Source organism: Larimichthys crocea, chromosome XVIII, assembly GCF_000972845.2.
Source record: "Larimichthys crocea isolate SSNF chromosome XVIII, L_crocea_2.0, whole genome shotgun sequence".
NCBI lineage: Eukaryota > Metazoa > Chordata > Actinopteri > Sciaenidae > Larimichthys > Larimichthys crocea.
In genome coordinates, this window is record NC_040028.1 from 14,489,991 (window position 1) to 14,511,463 (window position 21,473).

At 42.5% G+C, this 21,473-nt stretch overlaps 2 protein-coding genes across 3 annotated transcripts in view; one reads left to right on the forward strand and one right to left on the reverse strand.

Moving 5' to 3' along the window:
* Positions 1 to 20,382, forward strand: dync1i2a (dynein, cytoplasmic 1, intermediate chain 2a). 2 transcript variants are annotated; one of them, XM_019255231.2, is made up of 17 exons: positions 1 to 119; positions 3,219 to 3,336; positions 4,395 to 4,509; positions 5,656 to 5,743; positions 6,763 to 6,822; positions 7,167 to 7,282; positions 11,603 to 11,689; positions 11,876 to 12,038; positions 12,141 to 12,240; positions 13,067 to 13,192; positions 14,702 to 14,848; positions 14,941 to 15,054; positions 15,588 to 15,721; positions 16,719 to 16,863; positions 18,836 to 18,976; positions 19,062 to 19,187; positions 19,384 to 20,382. In XM_019255231.2, the coding sequence occupies exons 2-17, from the start codon at positions 3,229 to 3,231 to the stop codon at positions 19,495 to 19,497; spliced, it is 1,884 nt and encodes a 627-aa protein (XP_019110776.1). In that variant the 5' UTR covers positions 1 to 119; positions 3,219 to 3,228; the 3' UTR covers positions 19,498 to 20,382. The 2 variants fall into 2 exon arrangements, with proteins under 2 accessions (XP_019110776.1, XP_019110777.1); XM_019255232.2 differs by lacking the exon at positions 6,763 to 6,822.
* The window catches only part of LOC104927787 (calcium-binding mitochondrial carrier protein Aralar1), a 22,987-nt gene continuing 21,087 nt past the window's right edge, over positions 19,574 to 21,473 (reverse strand). Inside the window, exons 16-18 of the mRNA XM_019255229.2 lie at positions 21,265 to 21,423; positions 21,022 to 21,112; positions 19,574 to 20,931 (exon numbers count right to left, since the gene is read on the reverse strand). Coding sequence (XP_019110774.2) covers positions 20,724 to 20,931; positions 21,022 to 21,112; positions 21,265 to 21,423 — 458 coding nt within the window. The 3' untranslated portion in view covers positions 19,574 to 20,723. The remainder of the gene's footprint in view (positions 20,932 to 21,021; positions 21,113 to 21,264; positions 21,424 to 21,473) is intronic.

The window sequence follows — 21,473 nt, forward strand, 5'->3', positions numbered from 1 at the left end:
CAGGGCCACGTCAAAGCGAAGTGTTTTGTCTTTTTGTCTCTTCCCGGCCCCTGTAGTCGGTGTCGGTTTGTTTTGGCTGTCTCTGGTTTTCTGCTGTCAGGTCGAGAACCTGCTTTAAGGTTTGTAAATCCACACACAGATATATCACACCAGCTATGATGAAACATTGAACATTGAACATATTTTGTAGGGGGTGTTTGTCGCTGTGTTTGTTGGCCGGCTCGCTGTGCTCATTGTCCGGTCAGCAGAGGAGGAAGGAAGCGGCCCCCGGTTAGCTGCTGGAGCTAACTGCTAACAAACAAAGATGCCGCTACGTCTCAGCTCAAACCGGGACGAGTTTAATGTTTTACAACACGAAAAACATTTAACTCTGCATATCACATCAAACTAAGAGTGGTGGTTACTGTTTAAATGTGGCACAACAAAGATGTGCTCTGTAGATATGACAAGGGAGGCTAATGTTAGCGGCGGCACAGGCCGTCCCGTGATTTCTGTTAAAACTGGTGAAATAAAACTTTAAATAAACACTTTTTAGTTTGAAAGCATGTGTAATAATCTGATTTAAAAAGTCATAATCCGAGCTAAAGCGGGCTAAAGGCGTGGACACGGTGCTGGCTGTAGGGTGGGGCTGTCTGTGACAATGACTGGTCAAAGCCTGGCTGTGGTTTGGACACATGCAGCTGTGACATGATCAGCTGTTTCTGTCTCCAGTCAGACAAAAACATTTTAACCCAGGAGGACACTGCTGTGAAGTTTGAGGCAGGCTGTCTCCCTTTGTTATGTATGAGGTGGTGCTGAAGCTGAGAGCATCAGCTGTTTATTTGACAAACACAGTGTTATTAAAAAAAATAGGATTATACTGAGGTGCAGATGTTTTTTTATGTTATAGTTTTTTGAAAAACAGTAACAGGAGAAAACTACAGAAGCCCTAAAGGGTCATACATACATACATACATTATATTCCATCCGTTTTCCTGTGATAACAAGATAATTAATTCAAGATCTCAAGAAAACAAAACGATTCTAGTTAGGGATGTAACGATACACTGAACTCACGACTCGATTCGAGTCACGATTGTTTTGTTCACGATACGATTTTTTAAAATCAAAATGAGCTACAGACAAATTATGACCAAATAAAATTATCTTTTTATTTGTAGGAAAAAAAATCTTTCTTTACAGAAACTCTTAAACAGTTTGTGTTCTTATAAAAAGTGCAGCTTACATCCTGAACAACAAAATACATGACAAATATCTCCTTTCTACGGAAGCCCTAAAAGGCCATACATACATACATACATACATTATATTCCACCCGTTTTCCCGTGATAACGAGAGAATTAATTCAAGATCTCAAGAAAACAAAACGATTCTAGTTAGGGATGTAACGATACACTCAACTCACGACTCGATTCGAGTCACGATTTTTTGTTCACGATACGATTTTTTCACGATTTTTCTTTTTTTAAATCAAAATGAGCTACAGACAAATTATGACCAAATAAAATTGTCTTTTTATTTGTATGAAAAAAAAGTCTTTCTTTATAGAAACTCTCAAACAGTTTGTGTTCTCTGTAACTACGTAGTGACGTGAGTCACGTGACTTGACGCCTGACGTTGAACTCCAACCAGTGACTTTTTTAAGATAACGTAACCTATTTCTAATAAAAAAAGACAAAAAAAACATATCCTACATCTCTCACATTCGCCAAGAATCGCGATTAATTTTTTCTGTCAACCGATGCGAGTCGTCACGCATTTGTACCTATTTTTAATCGTGTCACGATGCATCGTTACATCCCTTATTCTAGTGTATTAAATCATTGCAAGAAACATCATTCAGTGTAGCAGTGTCAGAGGAGCAGGAGACACCTTTTAGTGTGTTTTGAATTTGTTCTTGTTTTGTCTCTTTCAAACAATTACTGAGTTTGTCAGTTTTGATTTTCAGGGTATTTATGACGACATCAGGCTCAGTTTAGATTGCGCCTCCGATAAAGCTAAAGCCCTGCTCGCCGTCTTCTCAGATGACGCACACTAATGCGTACATTATCTATAGCAAGGCGTGAAGCTGTTTCAGCCTGTGTCAGGCCTCGATTGAAGAGATATGTGATGCGGTGATCGATATTCTCCTGCTCCTCTGACACTGCTACACTTTCCTGCAATGATTTAATACACTAGACTATCGTTTTGTTTTCTCGAGATCTCTAATTAATTATCTCGTTATCACAGGAAAACGGGTGGACTAAAATGTATGTACGTATGACCCTTTAGGGCTTCCGTAGAAAACAAAACAAAACAAAAAAGGCTGCCAGACAGTTCACAAGAAAGCTATGCTGTTCAGACAAAGCTGTCACAATATCAGTATCTCCAGAGCAAGGTCAAATTACACGAATAACTTAATCCAATCGAACACCTTAATACATAGTTATATAGCCAGATAAGTCAGAGTCACGTGATACCGTGACAAGAAAGGTCCCCATGTTTTCTCAAACCTGCTTTGTGTATTAGGTTTGTACATACAGAGTTTTTCCATCTCTATTATGGACAGCATTTCTTTTTAGCCAGTGTGCAAAACAAAACAAGGTGGAGTGGTGGACTTCCAGGTCAGGAGAATAAGTTTCTTAGCCACCATCGTTCCTATCCGCCAAGCCAGCTGCACGTTGCGTGGTAGCTCAGTAGACGTCACAGAGCATCCAATGATGGCCAGGTCATGGTTAGGCTGAATGTCTTTGGAATAAGCCAGTGAAGAGGTGCAGATGTTTTAACTCATATCGATAGTGTGTGAGTGTGTATCCTGTCTTTTGCATACCTCGATACCTGATTTACTGAGGCTGGCAGGGAGAGACAATTATAAATCAGTAGTACGAGGACAGGAGAGACAGGCTAAGGGAGTATCATTTGGATAAAAAATATAATGAAAACCAAAAAGGAATGTTGTCCGAGACATCCCACTTTAAAAAAAAACTGTTAGAGCTCCTCAGGGAGCCTTTTCTCTGTAACTCTTTTTTCGTGTGTTGCACTGTTAAACGCTCCTTCTTGTACAAGAAAAATAAATTCAAATTAAACTTTGATACTTTGAATCCAGTCCTCCTTATTCAAGGGTTTTTCTCTAAAAAATCCCATAACACATAGAGAGACCAACAGGATGCCCCTTAAAGGTGCAATCTTAAACATCATGAAGATGAAGACTGACTGAAATGTGTTGTGTTTGTGTGCAGTTGCGGCATCATGTCTGACAAAAGTGAGCTGAAAGCCGAGCTTGAAAGGAAGAAGCAGCGCTTGGCACAAATCAGAGAGGAGAAGAAGAGGAAGGAGGAGGAGCGCAAGAAGAAAGAGGTATGATTAACAATTGTTTTTATACATATACAGGCAAAATCAAATCCACAGTTGTGGTACTAGTGACTTAACGCTTTAATACATCAGCTTACATTATCATTGTTAAGTTTAAGTTCAGCTTTATTGTCAACAACGGCCATATGTATGTACAGGACATACAGAGAGTTGAAATTGTTGTTTCCCTCATATCCGTGGTGCAAAACAAGCAATAAACATGAAATCTAAAAATAAATACACACGTGTAAAGAGATATTTGAAGACAAATGTACAAATATATAAGCAGAGTAAATATAGCTAATATAAAAAGACATAAACAGTGTAATTGGTGAGGATATAGCAAGTGTGTGAGAGATGTAAACAGTTCACGTGGAAATGGCATACAGCGATTGACTGTAAACTGTGCAATTAGAAATAAAATTATACGTTATACAGGATTAAATTAGGGTTCCTGTGAGATGGGTCACATGTTGCATGATGCGTCATCTTAACTAACTGGTCTGTGATTGTTTAATGAATGTGATGCAGATCGATTATTAAAGTTATTTTATTAAAGAACTGGCTGTGTGATGTACAGAGTATGGTATAATTAACAATAACACAATCCAAGGAAAATGGGTCCTTGTTTACTGTCAGGTACTGACGGGGTTAGTCTGTCTGCAAGTTGTTTTTCATAACGTACTACAATGAAAAACAGCAATACAGTTTCCACCCAAGATAAGCAAATTATCCACGACAGCTCTGTCTTGCGGTGACGTTGTATGCCGTTACCAGCAAGAAGAGAAAACTCATCCCACAATTTGGTCTGCAGATAGTAACAATCTATGCCTCCGACAGTCTTTATGCAAACGATGGATATGCAGTCAAACTTTTTGTCTTCTCGTGTAAGTAACTTTGCACTTTCTATTCCCCAAAACTAGTTTGTTTAGATTCTGCAATTAAGTCGGTCAGTTAATTAGTTAGTATTTTAGAGCTAGTTTTAATGAAGTTTGTACATTGTGATTTATTGTGCGAGCTCATGTAATGTGGATATTTATTTAGAGACGTTGCCTTGTTTCCAGGCGGATCAATTGAAAGATGCTGCACTTCACCAGGATGACTCTGACCTTGAGAAAAAAAGACGTGAGACCGAGGCTCTCCTGCAGAGTATGGGTATAACCTCAGAGGCTCCTGTTGGTAAGTTTTATGTTGGACTGTACATACTTCTCTACTGAGGAAAACAGGCGCGTTCACAGGCCTTTTCATATATCCTCTTATACCAGTTTACATAAACCATTATGTCTTACATACACTGTTCACATTCATACTGGGTGTATTAATTCATCCCTTTCAAAGCAGATCTAAACAGTGGGATAATGGCGACATACAGATTTATTGTGGACAAATGGAGGAATGTTATTTACTGGCTAACCCAGTCACCTGACCTCAGTCCAGCTGATCATGTGTTTAACTTCATCAAAGACACGACTGAAGGGGAAAAGCTCAGAAACCAGCAAAACATGAATGTAACTGTGGTAACCGCAATGTATAAGCAACCATATATTAGACATAACAACTTAAAATGTGTGTTTATTTGTCCTGTTATCTTCTGTCCCCTTGAAATTGCATTGATCTATAGATATTAGGGTCTAATGTGGATGCAGACACCATCATATTAAAGCTGAAAACTGTCTTTTTTACGCCATCTTCATAGCTAGTCTCATGCGAGGTAACAAACTAACCTAAGTGGAAAGAAGAAACAACGCTCATTTGATGTGTTACTGCAGCCTTTCACAGCAAATTGACAAGGGAGCCTTTAATAAATAACCTGTCAAACAGAATCACAAAAATGTTCATAAACGTCTGTGAAGGTACAAATATTAGTAAAATGATACCAGTATCTGGACTGTATCAGTATTAGTTAGTCGTGTCCATCCAGTGGGATTGTTAGAGCACTGTCGTGTTGCTAACAGCAGGTGGCAGAAGAGATCCATCAGAAAACCTTCAGGGAAAAGAGTCACAGGCTGCACACGCCAAAAAACAACAACTAGAAATAGAAAAGCGTCTTTTAGTTTTGTGTATTTTTTTAAACTGTCTGTTCTACATTTGCTCAAACATGCATGTAATGAAGACAAAATCAGTGTAACTGTCATTAAAACGTCTTTCCCATCACGTGTGAAAGTTGGTGTGATCTGCAGACTTGTTTGTATATTTAATGCTCACTGACATGTAGCTGTTCGACCAGCGTTCGAAACAAAGCTGCTGCAGCATGACTGTGTTTACACTCTGTATTGTTGTGACTTTACATTGTAAGAGATGATTATTGTCTCTCTCACCGTGTAGTCCCTCCTCCCATGTCTCCAACTACAAAATCGGGGGGCACGCCAAGTGATGCAGGGAGCCAAGACTCTGATGGAGCTGTGGGACCCAGGTACACACACACACACACAAACACATTACACACACTGCTCAACAAAAGTATGAAACTAATGTTTTCTCCTCTCCAAGTGTGGAATCGATGCCAACATCGCTACTTAGGAAGAATCAAGAGCTAATGCTCCACCTAAAGCAGATTGTTTAAATGCTAATGCTTCATTGATCTATATGCTTCTCAAAAAAAGGTGTTTTTGTGCTCTTTATAACTACGCCAGCGAGAATGTGACACAGTAAATTACCTCTGTTTGTCTGTTTTTTTTCTTTGTAAGCTTTGCATCACTTTCAACTCCAGACAAAGGCTGTGAATATATATCGAAAGCATGACTGCATTAAAGGCTGAGCAGAGATCTTCCATAAAGTCTCACACCAGTACAGTGAATGATGATGGGTTTATGCCAACCGAGCGCATGTTTATTTAATTTGTGTGTCGTTGAATTAGGGTGATCCTAAATTAACAATAAAACAGCAGGCTGCTGTGATGCCTGGGGGACTTCTTAACCCCTAATTAGAGCCCCTTCCCTCGGCTGAAATTCAAGCTCCCCCAGTGTCCCATCAGGCCCAGGGAGCAGTTCCCCCTACCTGTTGACTCATTTCCCTCACCAGCATGGCCATTTCCTACACACATGGAGGTCATGTTTTCTCCCTGAGGGTTCTCGCTCTCCCTCCCTCTCTGTCGACACAACACTCAGAGCCTTTGGTGTGATCCAGATCAGGCTGAATCAGCCCCGCAGGGCTGCACATTACACCCTGTGTCATCCCACTCTTGAGGGTCCTTGCATCTATGCATTTTAAGCAGATACTTTCTTCCACCTCTGAAGCAGCCTCAAGCTTGATTTGAACTGAAAAACATCTTTAAAAAAAAGAAAAAGAGAGAGATCCAGTATGAAGTGTGTTTTGATAACCTCGGATCCAATCAGCATGTTGTGTGCCATAATGCAAATTTTATTTCCTCTCCTCATTTGTGCTTGCTTGTCTCTCTCACTAATGCTGCCTTGTTGCCGTGACACTAACCAGGACTCTGCACTGGGACTCTGACCCGTCCACTCTTCAACTTCACTCTGATTCTGAGCTGGGGTACTGGACACTCTCTTCTCTCCTTTCCTGGTCATTTTCCTTTCTCTCAATCTATGGCATGATTACTTTGTCTCTCAAAGTCATTATTCAGTTTATAAAATCCAGCATGCAAGAAGTGGTCAGAGAAAAAAGTTAAACTAATCTGAAGTCATCCCATGAAACTCTCATTTACTTACTTTGATCAGCACAAGATTCCACTTGCATGGAGGTGAGAAGTGTTACAAAAACAGATGAGAACAGTTACAGTAGAGTGACTGTTTTGTACGTTTGCTTCTCGTTAAAGCCCTTAATGTTTTTGTAATGACGTAGAGCTGTGCAAAGTTTGAGCTGTTCTGTGCTTTTAGGCGTGTGGCTGCAAAACTGGGAATGGCCAAAATCACACAAGTGGACTTTCCTCCACGTGAAACTGTGTCCTACACGAAAGAGACACAGACGCCTGCCATGACCCAGCAAAAAGAAGGTAATCCTCACGCATAATGTTATCCAGGTTAACCTCGAATGAACCGTGTGAATGGTGCGATTGAATATGTGAGTGCATAGAGAGCAAACAAAACACACAAAGTTGGGTTTAGGTGCATTCGTGCATCTGGGTTATTCATAACGGGGGTATTGTGAGTGCACGAGTGAGTACCGGAAGTCAACAACAAGTGGAAGAGATTTGATTTGAGATGAAAGCAAAAGGGAAAAAAATGAGGCCCAGGAAACATAAGAAGTCAAAGGAGAGATTAAATTCATACAAGGCCTGCTCCTCTGAACCTCACAACCAACTCCGCTTCAGGATAATTAATGAGCAGGATGAGAAAACCAGTGACAGGAAGGAGAAATGCGATTGGGGAGGAAGATATGAAGCGCTGCACATACAACTGCGTACTAGCCTCTGAAGCATGTCGATATGTATGTAATTGCTTCACCGGAGCTTTTATGTGGTCGGAGAACATTTTGGGCTACTACTGCTAACATCCACATGTTGAACACATGTTTGATAAAATATGCAATATTTGTGGGTGTGCTGCATGTTCCTGGTTGATTTTTGTGATGACAGATGCTGAATAACGCGCTTGACTTGAATCCTGATTAGGTTTTATGTTTTGCATTCAAAGATTTGTGTTGGCTAAAGAGATATCAGAACACAGACACAGAGTTTGTCTTTGTAGCTGTTTGCTTCATTTCTTTGCATCCGCTAACGCGTCTTTTATAAGCATCCTTGAAAGCCTGGTTAGGAATTTAAACAGTGCACTGATTGTCGGTTGTTGTTCCATCAGGTGTAGAAAAATCTTGAGGTGGCATGCACGGCATGTAAGATGAAATTGTGTGATTTTTGTGGAAAACTATGAGCAGAACTAGTGAAGGATGAAGAGCATCCCTCTGTTCGTCGTCGCTCTTTACTCTGGACTCTACTGGGCATTGTAAAACTGTGTTAAACAATGATGGTTTCTGCCAGCTGTTCAACGCGAGGCCCCCTTCCCCTCTCTGCCACTATGTAATCATTTCATCAACTCCCTCGTTTCCCTGTCTTCTCCCTTCACCGAACAGGCACATAACAAAACACACTCAGTGACATTGTGCATTTTCACACCATCACTTCTGGCACTCGATGAGACGGCATCCCCTTTTTTCCCAGCTTGCTCCCCTCGGTGCGATTTCTTTTTTTTCTTTTTTTTTGATGTGTGAGGTGGCGTCGGGCCTGTTCTCTGATTGAGCGATTTATCATGTTGTCAAAAGGAGGCAACGGCGCGGCACTCTCAAGGTCAGCGGGCGGTGGCATTAGAGGGAGCGGCTGCTGCCGTGTCCTGGCTGCTGCACACCGACAGTTCCCACAGTGTCTGCGAGACATCTCGGAGAAAAGGAGTAAACGATTTAAGATTTTTAACATCACCTGCCCTGTTTGATCCAAGGAAAAAACCCTGATGGTCAGAGGAGAACACATCTTTGAGTTGTTTGTTATTGATGGGGACAGTATTAAATCACCACACATACATCTTCTACCATCTTGTTAGGTTAGTTTAACATTAATTTATGCATTTATTTTATTGGGTAAGCTTGTGCGCCTGGGACAACACAGACAAGAAGTAGTTTCAGGATTTATTTTTTATTTTTTTGATTGAAGCCATCAGATTGATGAATTTCTGTGCCGCCACCGCCGCCACTGCAGTATTCCCAGACTGCACTAGTAGGTAATATGCAGCATCAGTATGCACTCCTCAACAAGAGGCTGTAATTATGGAGTAAGATATTGTTGGAGGTTGGGGGGAGGTGGTGGTAGTAGTAGGCTGTGTGTGTGTGGAGTGGTTGGTCTGCTACAGCGTTTTTAAAAAAAGGCTTGTCAGGAATACGAGTATGTAGAGCAGTTCAGTAAATCTAATATTTAATTGAATGTGATTGTTTTAATCACTCTGAATTCAGAGGCAGGTCAAAACTTTTAATCACAAAAGCCCTTAATGGCCTTCTTGTGTGAAGTGCCACTTGTAATTGTGGTCAGCATTTTTTTTCTTCTTCAGCACTTGATGATTAGTACTGTTAAATATCTATTGTATCCCTCTGTCATACAGTAGTTAATCATTCGAACGGGAATCTTTGAGTATTTGCACCTTTTTATCTTTAACAAAATCTAATTTGACAAAAGACGTTTTAAGGAGAAATGTGCTTTTTTTTTCTTTTTTTTGATTTCTGCTGCTTACCGTCGGCCTGTTTGTGATCTTTCAGCCTCAGTGTGATTAAAGTTTTGTTTTCTGTCTGCCCATCGCAGCTGTTTTAACTTTGCTATTCTCCTACATATCACCACAGATGTTGCCGTTGTAGTGGCACGGAAAAGGGGGTCAATCACAAGTGCATTTTGGTAAACTGGTGCTACTCTATTTTTAGGAAGCAACAAATGATAGGAAAGGGAGGTGGGGTGGGGGGGTTTGTGTTGTGTGGTTTCATTATTGGCAGAGGAAAGCCCCGACACACACGTGCTGGAGGTCAGCGTGGACGTATAGAAAATGGGAGACATCTGCAGCAAGAAAGAGCAAAGGTCATTTAGTTTTATACTTATACATACACTGGCCACATACGGTGTTTGCATTAATATATTGTCCACTGACTAAGACCTGTGATTACTTCCCCCCCCCCTCCTGCACCCACCTCCCTCCTGTCCACCTCCCCTCCCCGAAAAAGCTTTTATTTCTTAAGTGGTACAAAAGCCATAATTGGGCCTGCTTTGAGAGGAGGTGTCAGTGTATGGGACATCGGTGATCTGGGTGAATTCTGTTAAATGCAAACCCACCCCCCGCCACCCTCCCTCCAACACCCACCCACCCTCGCTAGGCGCTTCTACCCCCCCTACACATCCCCAGCAGGGTCACCAGGATCACTAGCTTTTCTCCAAATGGCCATTTTGGCTGGCAGGTGCATTATACCCTTTATTTTCAGATTGTCTATCCGCTCCTAATGCCTGGCAGGTTGATTGCTCTGGCTGCCTCACCAGGGAAAGGGCTGACGAGCACGGCCGGGACTAGCTGAAAGACAGTGATTACTGTTTTCCTTTAAGCCTGATTGAGGCCCTTGAAAGGAAAGATTTTAACCTTGTCCTGTTGGTTGCGGAGTATGGCCGTACATTGAAATGGCTTGTGTCATCAACCCAGTTCTGTAAACTCATCAGTGCACTCAATAACCTTCTTCCCCAAACCTCCATCTGAGAAAGGGGATAAATCACTTTATGGACAAAGTGACAGATGACATTATCATTTAGATTATCTCGGTAGGAAGGAAATTCTGGCATGCGGTGCTGTCATCTTAGATTAACTATAAGGCTCATACCAAGATAAACGCCTGTAGGAACCAGGCGAGTATTTCCCCTCTCCTCATGAATCTGTTTTGTCCTGCTCTTGCTATTATTTTTTTCCCTTTTTTTTTTTTTTTTACATTGTAAGCATAGACCATATACCGTCTCTAGGAGATGTGTTTTGAAAAAGCATGTTCATCCTCTTTGAGGTAGAACCCGGTGTGCAGTTTGCCAGCTGCTCTGGCCTGTATTTTGTTGTACATTCTCTGAGGTTGAATAGGAGTTGCAGGACCTCCTGCTAGGATGGTAATTGCACAGGCTTGCTGTTCAGGGAGAAGCTTGTCTCGGGGCAGCCAGGCGGAAAACCTCTGTGCCATCCCCATGCCACCTCTGAAGAGCACAAGACAATCCCAGCATCACCATCTGCTTTTGCACCATGCCGTCATCTGGCCAAACCAATGGGATGGGCCCCGGGCAGCTGCTCAACACCCCTCTGCCCTGCTGCCCCGTGGCCTAGAAGGGGGCAACCTGCTACAGGGACACAGAGGAAACAGCTACACTGACAGCTAGACTCTCTATTGAATGGCTAGAGTCTCATTAACAGTTACGAAAGACAGGGGTCCCTATGACAACAAGCCACCCGCTGCGCTGTGTCCCTTTAACACAAATGACAAACTTCCCTGCTTTAGAGGAGCAGGTTCCTTTTGAAAGGCAACATTGTGCTGACAAACCAAACAAATGCAAGGTGGAGATTGCCGTACCCGTAATCACTCAGTGGAGCTTTTTTTTTTTTTTTTTTTTTGAGAAAAGAAAATAATGGAGGTGGAAGATGTAGTGACCAAAATGTATGAAACGTCTGTATGGAGGCATGCTCGTTTGTTGTGTGAAAGGTGTTTCTTTGAATGGGTTTTATTCCCCGTTTTACATTTTAACAAAAATTGATATCACACTTTTCTTATGTAAGAATATGTCAATTCAGACCCAACTCAATGTTTAACATGGTTCGCTTTCTCACAGAGGAAGAAGAGGAGGAAGAAATCGCTCCACCTCAACCAGCAGACGAGACTCAGGTTGAGAAACCGGACCAGAAAGAGGAGGAAGAAGGTACTCCACTACCAGTGATGATACATAATTGCAATACTCTACTGACGTTAAGCCTTTCCAGCTCTTGTATAGGGACTTTATTATAGTAGCAGCTGAGTACAAAGAGATTTCTATTCTACTCTATATCATAATGGCAATGAGCAATAGGCATCTTCATTACATTTCACTCTGTTTCTCTTTTTATAGCACCCCCCCATGAGCTGACAGAGGAGGAAAAACTCCAGATCCTGCACTCCGACGAGTTTGCGAATTTCTTCGACCACAGCACTCGCATCATTGAGCGGGCTCTATCAGAGCACGTGGACCTTTTCTTTGACTACAGTGGTCGTGACCTGGAGGAGAAAGAGGGGTAATAATTGGACAACTAGTGTTTTTTTTTAAACTTGTAATTGATTTTTTTGAAGAAGTGCCTTTATTGATTTGTGGTGTTTTGTTTTTTCCTCCCCTCCAGTGAAATCCAGGCCGGTGCAAAACTCTCTCTCAACAGGCAGTTCATGGACGAGCGTTGGTCCAAGCATCGTGTCGTCACCTGCCTGGACTGGTCCCCCCAGGTCTTTGTTTGTTTGTTTGTTTGTTTTTTGTAATTACGGTAAACCAACAATTTGACACATTTTCCAGAGAAAAGTTGTTCGCAATTATCAAAATGTCAATCCTACTGTGTTTCCTTGTGCTAAAATAGAAGTAATATGTGCATAATTGTTTCTAATTGGCTGTTGAAACAACTTAACTTTGCACAGCCATAATGCTTTATGATTGCATAGGTTGAGTTTGACAGCATTTACTTTGAGCCACAAGTCCCTCAGGAAAAGTAAGTTATGTCCCACACAAATTGTCACTTAGTCGGAGGCCGTAATGATTTGTTTCCTCTGATGTCTAAGGTCATTTAATGCATGATTCTGCAACGACTTCTGACAGTGATTGAACACCGACTCTTTGTTCACAGTGTTTACTAGCTCAGAGCGATACCGACACCCTTGTGATTTGAAATAATGAATTCGCAAACTGTAAATCTCAGATCAAGCATTAGAAGCAGCAGAGGTTAATGGTTTGTTAGTAGTAGTGTAGTCTAACGGCCTGTATTTTGAAAATCCGCACTTCAGTGGGTTCAAACTTTTCTCAATGAGCTGCTCTGTTTTCGTCCTCCGAGCTGCAGCTTTTGGTTAAAATTATGAAAGGAAATAAAAGCAAAGTTCTTAGGGGGGGTAGAGCTAATTAAACGATCCATAAATCTTGCGGGAAACGGTTACTCATTCTTTAAGGCATTCAGCAACACACCGCACAGGGCAAGCGAGGCTTGTCCACATGGAGCCAGGCCTCGGGGGCACGTCTGCCGCCCCCTCACATTCATTTGGGCTGATTTTCTTTTTCTGTCACCAGTATCCTGAACTCTTGGTTGCCTCATACAACAACAACGAGGATGCTCCCCATGAGCCAGATGGCGTCGCCTTAGTGTGGAACATGAAGTACAAGAAAGCTACACCGGAGTACGTCTTCCACTGTCAGGTACACGAACCAAAGTCCCCTTTGTTTCGCCCACCCTCCCCCCTCCTCACGTTCCTCTAATGGTGGCTTCTTCCATGACAAGCATGGAGCGCCGCCAACCCAACCCCCTGTTTTGCTCACCCCTCTCTCTGCCCCTCACCCTCCCTGGCTTCATGCACATTGTGAGTTCACCGTACTGGCATCCACCTCCACCACATCTGTCTACAAACACATGTTCGTGAGGCGCCGGAGAAGACCTGTGGTGCAGGAGTTGAATGGAATCCGAGCACTGCAGCAGGATTAAGTGTGTGGGGCAGGGCTGGTTATCATGTGCATCTAAACAAGGGCCCTGTGTTCAGACGAGCTAGCAGGGAGAGCAGCACAGCTCCTCCGCTCTGCCTGGTCTTATTATAATGCCTGCCCTGAGGCTCCTTCACCAAGACAAGTTGAGTAGAACCACATGTTGCTGCCTCCAGAGCGGATGTAGATGGCGTATTGCACTGATGAATAAAACTGAACAGAAGTGTGAACGCAGTTTTTTCTCCGTGCCTCCAAAGACGGCTCACGATTAGATTTTCCTTCAAGAAAAGTCGCTTTACAAGAAACTATTGACCAATATTGTGATTGGTGACGTGATGACGGCATGTACGCCACCGAAAAACCAAACTCAAGTCATGATCCGAAAATAAATAATAGCCGTGTTCACCAGACACGAGGTTTGTTTTGTTTACACTGAGAAGCGAAGCATGAGTGATTAAAGATGTGTTTCAGGAAAGAGGGACGATGCACAGAAACTGTTCAATATCTTTGAGACGAAGCAGGACAACAGCGGGCTCCAGCTGAATTTCAAGGTTGAATATTTTCTGCAGTGCTGCTGCTATAAAACCTATAAATATATAAAAAAAACAGCCAGAATGTGATTTGATACAGTTTTGCCTTGTGGTCAATTACCTCCGTACCAAAGTTATTTTGACTCTAAATTTGAGTTTCCATTCTTTCTCATCAAAAAAAAGTAAAACGCTTTTTATTGTTCTCGCTTATTGCCTTCATTGGAGTAGCCATTTCAGAGAAGATGCATAAACTCAGTTTCCTTTTGGATTAGGCACACCTAGCTGAGAGTAATGCAGTCTAATAACACAGTCCTGCAGTAAATTCATGAAAGTTATACCTATTGAAACTGTTCTAAAGAGGCGTCGAATGAACTGTGGGATCACTTTAGAGGCTACAGTTTGTGTCTGTTTTATTGGACTGTGTTAGTTTTAGTTAGTTGTACCTAATAAACGGACAACTTAACATAAACATCATGATCTGCTTGTATAAAATGTCTTAAATACGAAGCACTGCCACACAGGTTTTGCATTATTGATCTGGGAACGAGCCGCTGGCACATGGATGTGTTTCTGCTTCTTTGATTGGATGCGACGCGACGATTCATTTATAGTCCTGTGCCGTCTCACTATAAACATGTACTTTTTCATCAGCAGAGAAGCTAAACATTGCCTTTCCCCCCCTCTCTTCTCTTCCTGACAGTCTGCTGTTATGTCTGCTGCGTTTGCCAAGTTCCACCCCAACGTCGTGGTGGGGGGCACATACTCGGGGCAGATTGTACTGTGGGACAACAGGAGCAACAAGAGGACCCCGGTGCAGAGGACTCCCCTGTCAGCAGCAGCACACACGGTACACTAAACGACACAGACAGACAGACACAGACGACGACTTTATTTTAATAAAGCAGAAGAGTTAAATGTCTCCCTCGTCGTCTTTTGCAGCACCCAGTTTACTGCGTGAACATTGTTGGCACCCAGAACGCCAACAACCTGATTAGCATCTCCACTGATGGCAAGATGTGCTCCTGGAGTCTGGACATGCTCTCTCAGCCACAGGTAACACATATGTAAAGTATATACATATGTGCGAGTAGGGGGGCGTTCTCATGTGGGTGGTCAGAGGAATATTTAAACGACTTTTAGGATTAAAGATTTAACCGTAAAATTTAGTCGAGCTCGGTCGTTACACTCTGTGTCTCTTCAAGTCTCACGTTCCACACACTTCCTGTCCCACCCATTCATGCCAAATGTCAAACATTTTGGCCGTACGCCTCCATTTCAGCATTCTGGCTCGGTATTTTCTCCCCAGTTTTTACCCTCATGTTTTCTTCAACTCATTTTTCACTCTCAAGGAAATTAACTTTGCTAGCTGTGTCATTTCATCCACGCTGCCAAGACCTCAATGTCAAGCTTCAATTTTTTTTATAAAGTGCTAGTTGAATTTAGATTATACATTAATAAACTGTCAAGTGATTTTTATAGGTTATGCTTGGCCGACGGTGTGTGTGTGTTAATATAAAGCCTGAGCGGGGAGCTTGTTAAGGATGTTGTTCCATGCCGCTCTCCCTCTCCCCCTCCCTCCTCCACAGGACAGCATGGAGCTGGTGTTCAAGCAGTCCAAAGCCGTAGCTGTCACCTCCATGTCTTTCCCTCTCGGAGATGTCAACAATTTCGTGGTGGGCAGCGAGGACGGCTCCGTCTACATGTCATGTCGTCATGGAAGGTGCGTTCACAAGCAGCTGCGGTCCCCAGCGTCCCCTCACGAACACGGCCAGGAAACTGAGGCGGCTTGTTAGGCCCACCTAGGACCGAGTGTCAAATAAATATAGCCCACTCACTTCCCTATGCAACGTAAATCCAACACTTGATCTCCTGCTGTTTGAGGTTTCACTCCTGCCCAGTCATCCTGTTTTTCTTTTCCGCTTGTCAGTTGTGTTTGTAAAGGTCGCTCAACATAAACAGGGCACACATGCAGGGGAAACAAATCATTCTTTCCCTGCCCTTTTTTTTTTCTTTTTTCTCCTTCTTCTTCTTCTCAGTATGTTTCTCTGGGTGAGAGAGTTTGTTTACAGTCAGTCGTCCTGGGGAGAATTAAGACTGCAGTTCATCCCACAATGTTCTCATTTAAGAGACTTCTCTCACAGTGGATGGTTCCTCTTGTAAAGAGCGTGGCTTAAATCCGAGCTCCCAGCGCCCAGCCCGACATCTTAATGTCCTGCAGTATGCCCGGAGACCACAGAGAGGGGATAGCTGCAAGGTTTTTGCACAGCAGAATCACCTCCGTAATTGGGGGAATAATTTTCCACCTCATTTACAATGGTATGATGCTCTCATCGCAGTTAATAATGCATAAGCATCACTCACGCTGAGTATTTACCTCTCTCCGTTAATTATCAGAGACTCAGTTGGTTAACAGCTCTGCAACATGTGGTTGAGGGCTTGCAGACACTTTTGCCACCCTGCTGGTAATCACATGATATAACTAAATGATTAATGTGAATATGCCCAATCTGAGCGTCTTTCTTTCAAGCCTAACGTAAATTAAGAGTGCAAACCGTTAACCCCTACGTGCAATGTACAGAAATGTACGTTCAAACACGATCACAACTGAAGGTCATCACTCAACACCTGCTGCTTTTGGAAATTAAATTTGTCGTGCCCCATTTAACCTGTCACACACACACACACACACTCTCACACTTCATCTGTGTGCTCTACAGCAAAGCGGGCATCAGTGAGATGTTTGAGGGTCACCACGGGCCCATCACGGGGATCAACTGTCACACAGCTCCAGGGCCGCTGGACTTCTCCCACCTGTTCGTTACCTCCTCCTTCGACTGGACTGTCAAACTGTGGAGCACCAAGGTACGAGCAAGATCCAGGATGCATGTGTCTCCAATGTTTGTTTTTATGTATATGTTCGAGTCACAAGAGGATTGGTTAATTGAACTTGAAGCCATACAGCAGTAATCACAATACAGACTCTGCTGAGCCTTCTAATTCAGGGGGTGTCAAACTCACTTTAGTTCAAGAGACACATATTTGAGCCCAGTTTGATCTCAAGTGGGCCGGACCACGAAAAACATTGCAAAATAACCTATAAATAACTAATAATTAATGAATCAACCATTAACAAAACAGATGATGGACGAAGAAGAAAAATAAAAATAGGTGCAGTTCCAACAATATCTCTCAGTTTTTCCACATTCGTTCAACAGAAGTACATTCTGGAAACAGTCACAATTAATGAACCATCCGAGCATAATGTTTAACATCTTCCCAGTCAAGTCCCACACTCGTTTAAACGCTCCAGATTCAAACAGTTTATTGCTGCCAACAACAGACAAACTGAGAAAGAAGCTTTCTCTTCGGAGTGAACTCAGGCCAACACAATGAACAAAACAAACTGGCTTTTTATGGGAAGCTACCTAAACCCTACTCCAAAATGAACAACAGAAAGACAGTTATTAAAACCGAGAACATGGGTCAAATAAAAGGCGTTCACTGTGTGGTAGAAGTCGACAGTCGAAGGTGACTAACGAACTCTTAATCAGCAGAAGACCTAGATCACAAACAACCGAGCTGCATATACGCACACTGATCAGCTATAGTCGATCACAACACAGACAGGAGGCGGAATAACCAGAACAGGAACATTAAACACAAACGGCTGGTCTAACAACCACAATAAGTATTTATAGTTTTTACAGAGAGCTTTATTCTGGTCAGGGTGGAAAAGCTTCTGCATCAGCATTTTATATGGTTTAACTTGCTCCTGAAACCTGGCACCAACTAAAGGAACTCTGTTCTGTGAGCTATAAGATCGATGATCTGTCAGACGACTAAAAACAGACTGCTGTTTCCTCAAACTTGCCAATTATTCCAGTTATCTTCTCTGGTCTCAATTGACTTTGCAAATCACATTGAATGAATTTTCTATTCTTAAATAACTCTTGACAGTGTCCCGTGGCCTGTATGTAAGCATGTCAGATCTATGTATCCAGGAGGAAGCACTCAAATCAAGACAAATCAGGAATTTTTAGAAACTTCTCTGCAGTTTAGTGGGCCGGTTCTGGCCTGTTCGGGTACACCCTGCTCTTATATACCAGATTATGATTATATATAGCTGTATGTTCGAGTTATATATATTATTTTAAATCCTTAGCAGACATGTTAAAGTAAAGGTAAAAAATGGCCAGAGGGTGGTGTCAAAGTAAAGTCTGTGTTCACCCTTGTTGTTTGGACGGTAAAACACAGGATCACTATGGCACCTTAAATGTGAGGAGACAGCTGACATTTATAGAAACGGGACCAGCCGATGAACGCGTAAAACACACAGCTTGATTCATAACACCTGCTGATGTTTGATTATCAGGTGATAGAGATTCAGTGCCGTACCTACTGCCAGCACTGCATTTAAACCCTTACTGGAGCACAGCACAGCCAGTGCTAACATGCCTCTTCACCTTTTACCGTCAAGTTATGCAAAATGACAAACTACAGCTCGTAGGAATGTCATGATGGTGGCACGAAATGAGAAGTTTACAGTTCATCCTGTGTGGAACAAATTTGTGCCAGTTGATCCAATATTTGTCAAGACACTTGGACCAGACTCCGGACCAAAGTGGTGGAGCCGTGCCTTGAGCTCCACCGCTACTGTGGCTACGAATTAGGCAGCCTGACAGGAAAAACTGGGTTGAGTTAGAAGCAGAAAACATCGTCAGACTTTGTTTTCATTAAGTATGTTTGACATCACGGGCTTACATAAAGAGACAGAAAAAAAGAAACTCTACAAATTCAGTGATTTAAATAATGTTTTTTAAAAATGTTTCTACAGAACAACAAGCCGCTCTACTCATTTGAAGACAACTCCGATTACGTGTACGACGTCATGTGGTCCCCAACTCACCCTGCTCTGTTTGCTTGTGTGGACGGAGTGGGTCATCTCGACCTGTGGAACCTGAACAACGACACCGAGGTGTCTTATCACATCTATTTTTACATCTATTAATCAATCAGAATTTGACTTTTATCTAGGTTAATTGGTATTTTTTTTGTTTTAGGTTCCTACCGCCAGCATCACGGTTGACGGTAACCCGGCCCTCAACAGGGTCAGATGGGCTCCTTCCGGCAGAGAAATCGCCGTGGGAGACTCGGATGGACGAGTTTGTGTGTATGAAGTTGGAGAGGTGAGTGGGCATGACTCAGCTTCTTACCTTTTTTAATTGCTCTTGATTGTTCTTTATTTTTATTGTAATCATAATTAATTGGTCTCTTGGCTGATGTAATTTGTACTGTAGCGATTTAATTCGAACACTTTCTTATGGTTTGAGTGTGTAATGAAGCCGTGTTTAAAATCTGTTGTGTGTGTCGCCTTTTCTTCAGCAAATTGCCGTTCCGAAAAACGACGAGTGGACCCGATTCGTTCGCACACTGGCGGAAATCAACGAGAACAGAGACGATGCAGAGGAGCTGGCAGCTCAGCGCCTGGCTGCCTGATGTACTCGTCATGGATGGGATATATATTTAAGGGACCAGTGGCGCGTTTGTTAATACCAGCTCTTGTTTTTTTTTGTTTTTTTTGTTGAAGGAAAAGATGTGTTGACATCATGACTGGAGGAAAAGATGAAAGAAGTTCTGCACATCTTTTGATTCGTTACACCTTCTTATTCGGACAACTCTGCCTTCTCAGTTAGCTGGACTGTCACCAGTCTTCCTTGGAAATAACACAACAAGCGACAGGGCTAGCAACCTCAGACACTAACACGAAGCCATATTCACAGCCAACACAAACCAGTCGACCTTTCTTCAGCCGGATGCCTTAAACTTTAATTTTAAACTTGATTGTAAAAATCCTGTCTTTATTTTACGGCATGTCAACACGAGCCTTAATTTTGTTTTTCCAATAAGTGCGCCACTCCACACGTTATCACAAAAAACTCATGGCTGAGCTCCATTTCCACCAAAGTTGTAGAAAAGCAATCACATCTTTAAACGCCCAGGAATGTAAACTTCTTATAACTGTCATCTCTGTTCCTTTTTAGATCTAACAACCCAAATATTCACTCGTTTGTAAAATAATGAAATGTCCAAAATCCAGATGTCTTTCTACTTCTATATTCTATACTGCATCCGTTTTCACTTAATCAGAGCAGCTGGTAAGACGTGTGATAGTTGGAATATCCTCAATGCCTAAGAAGACGATCATATATGCTGTAACTGCTCAGTGATTTATTTTATTTTTTTCCTCAGAGATCTGTAATGTATGTCGACGGAGACGACGAATCTCAAATCCTGGTGTCAAAACTGAGAATGTACTTTTCACACGGTAGAAACAGTTTGAATGATTTATTTCAATAAAATACAATAAATACATTTAAATTATTTCCCAAGTTCCCTGGTCGTGATTTCAAAATGAACACATTTTGCTTTGAAAACATCTGTACATCCTCGTGTGTCTGAAATTAAACTCTAAACTCGCATGCACACCAAAGCTATATTGCACGCCAGAAAAAAAACGCAGTTACATTCGTCTTCGTAATGCCATAATGTCTTTCCGTAGAGAAGTACAATATGTACAGTAAAGTTGTGCAAGCAATGCAAAGAAAAAAACGCCAAAAATAAAAGCCATACTCATGCAGCATTCAGAGTAAGAGAACCGCTCAAATTTAACTGAAATATGGTTCAATAAAATCATTTTGAAAGAAAACCACCAAGTGCTGTTTTTACAAAGCCTGTGGCTCCGTGTTGGACTCCGCTGGTTTGATTGTCACGTCTCCAGAAGGCTTAAATTTGGGCAGGTGCAGACCAAACTTTCTCTCCACGCCAGCAAAGGTTGCAGCAGCCAGGCGGTAGCCGCCTACATGGTCTGCAGTCACAGAAGGATGGTCCTCGATCATGGGTTTGGGGGTGGGCATGGAGCCAGTAGGGCGACTGTGGATGGAGTCAGATTAAGGGTGACGACGCACTTCCAGAGATTAATGAGGTAGATATCTGTGCACACTGGGTTTTTAAGGTACTCACTGTCCTCCGAAGTCGATGTAGAGCCATCTCTGCAACAGTTCATAGGTCACCAGGGTTACACCAAATTGCGGTGAGGATCTGCAGACACGAGCTAATAGAAGATAGTTTGAAAATTACAACATGGGATTTAATATTTCTGCAGTGCATTCGAGACAATTACAGCAACCACAGCGTGCCCCATTTCCCAGTCATGAAACCACTTATAGGACTGTTGAATGTGTGTGTGCATGTGTGTGCATTTACCTCCCGTGCCCTTCCAAAATGCCCTGAAACCTTCCTCCTTGAGGATCTTCCTGAAGCAGTCGATGACTCCGCTGTATGTCGTCTGGCCTGCTCGGGCCGCCACCTGGAGCCTGGTCTTGATGACATCGGCAGGGGTCACCAACGAAGCCGCCGGTATACCTTAGGAGACGTTTCACAACAGACATAATGAGGCGTTTTCACTATGCACG

What these genes read in the sequence shown, in the direction of transcription:
- dync1i2a (XM_019255231.2), top strand. Translation starts at nt 3,229, where the DNA reads ATGTCTGACAAAAGTGAGCTGAAAGCCGAGCTTGAAAGGAAGAAGCAG. An exon ending in AGGAGCGCAAGAAGAAAGAG is followed by an intron (nt 3,337 to 4,394) that starts GTATGATTAACA and finishes CCTTGTTTCCAG; the next exon opens with GCGGATCAATTGAAAGATGC. An exon ending in TGTCAGCAGCAGCACACACG is followed by an intron (nt 14,849 to 14,940) that starts GTACACTAAACG and finishes CGTCTTTTGCAG; the next exon opens with CACCCAGTTTACTGCGTGAA.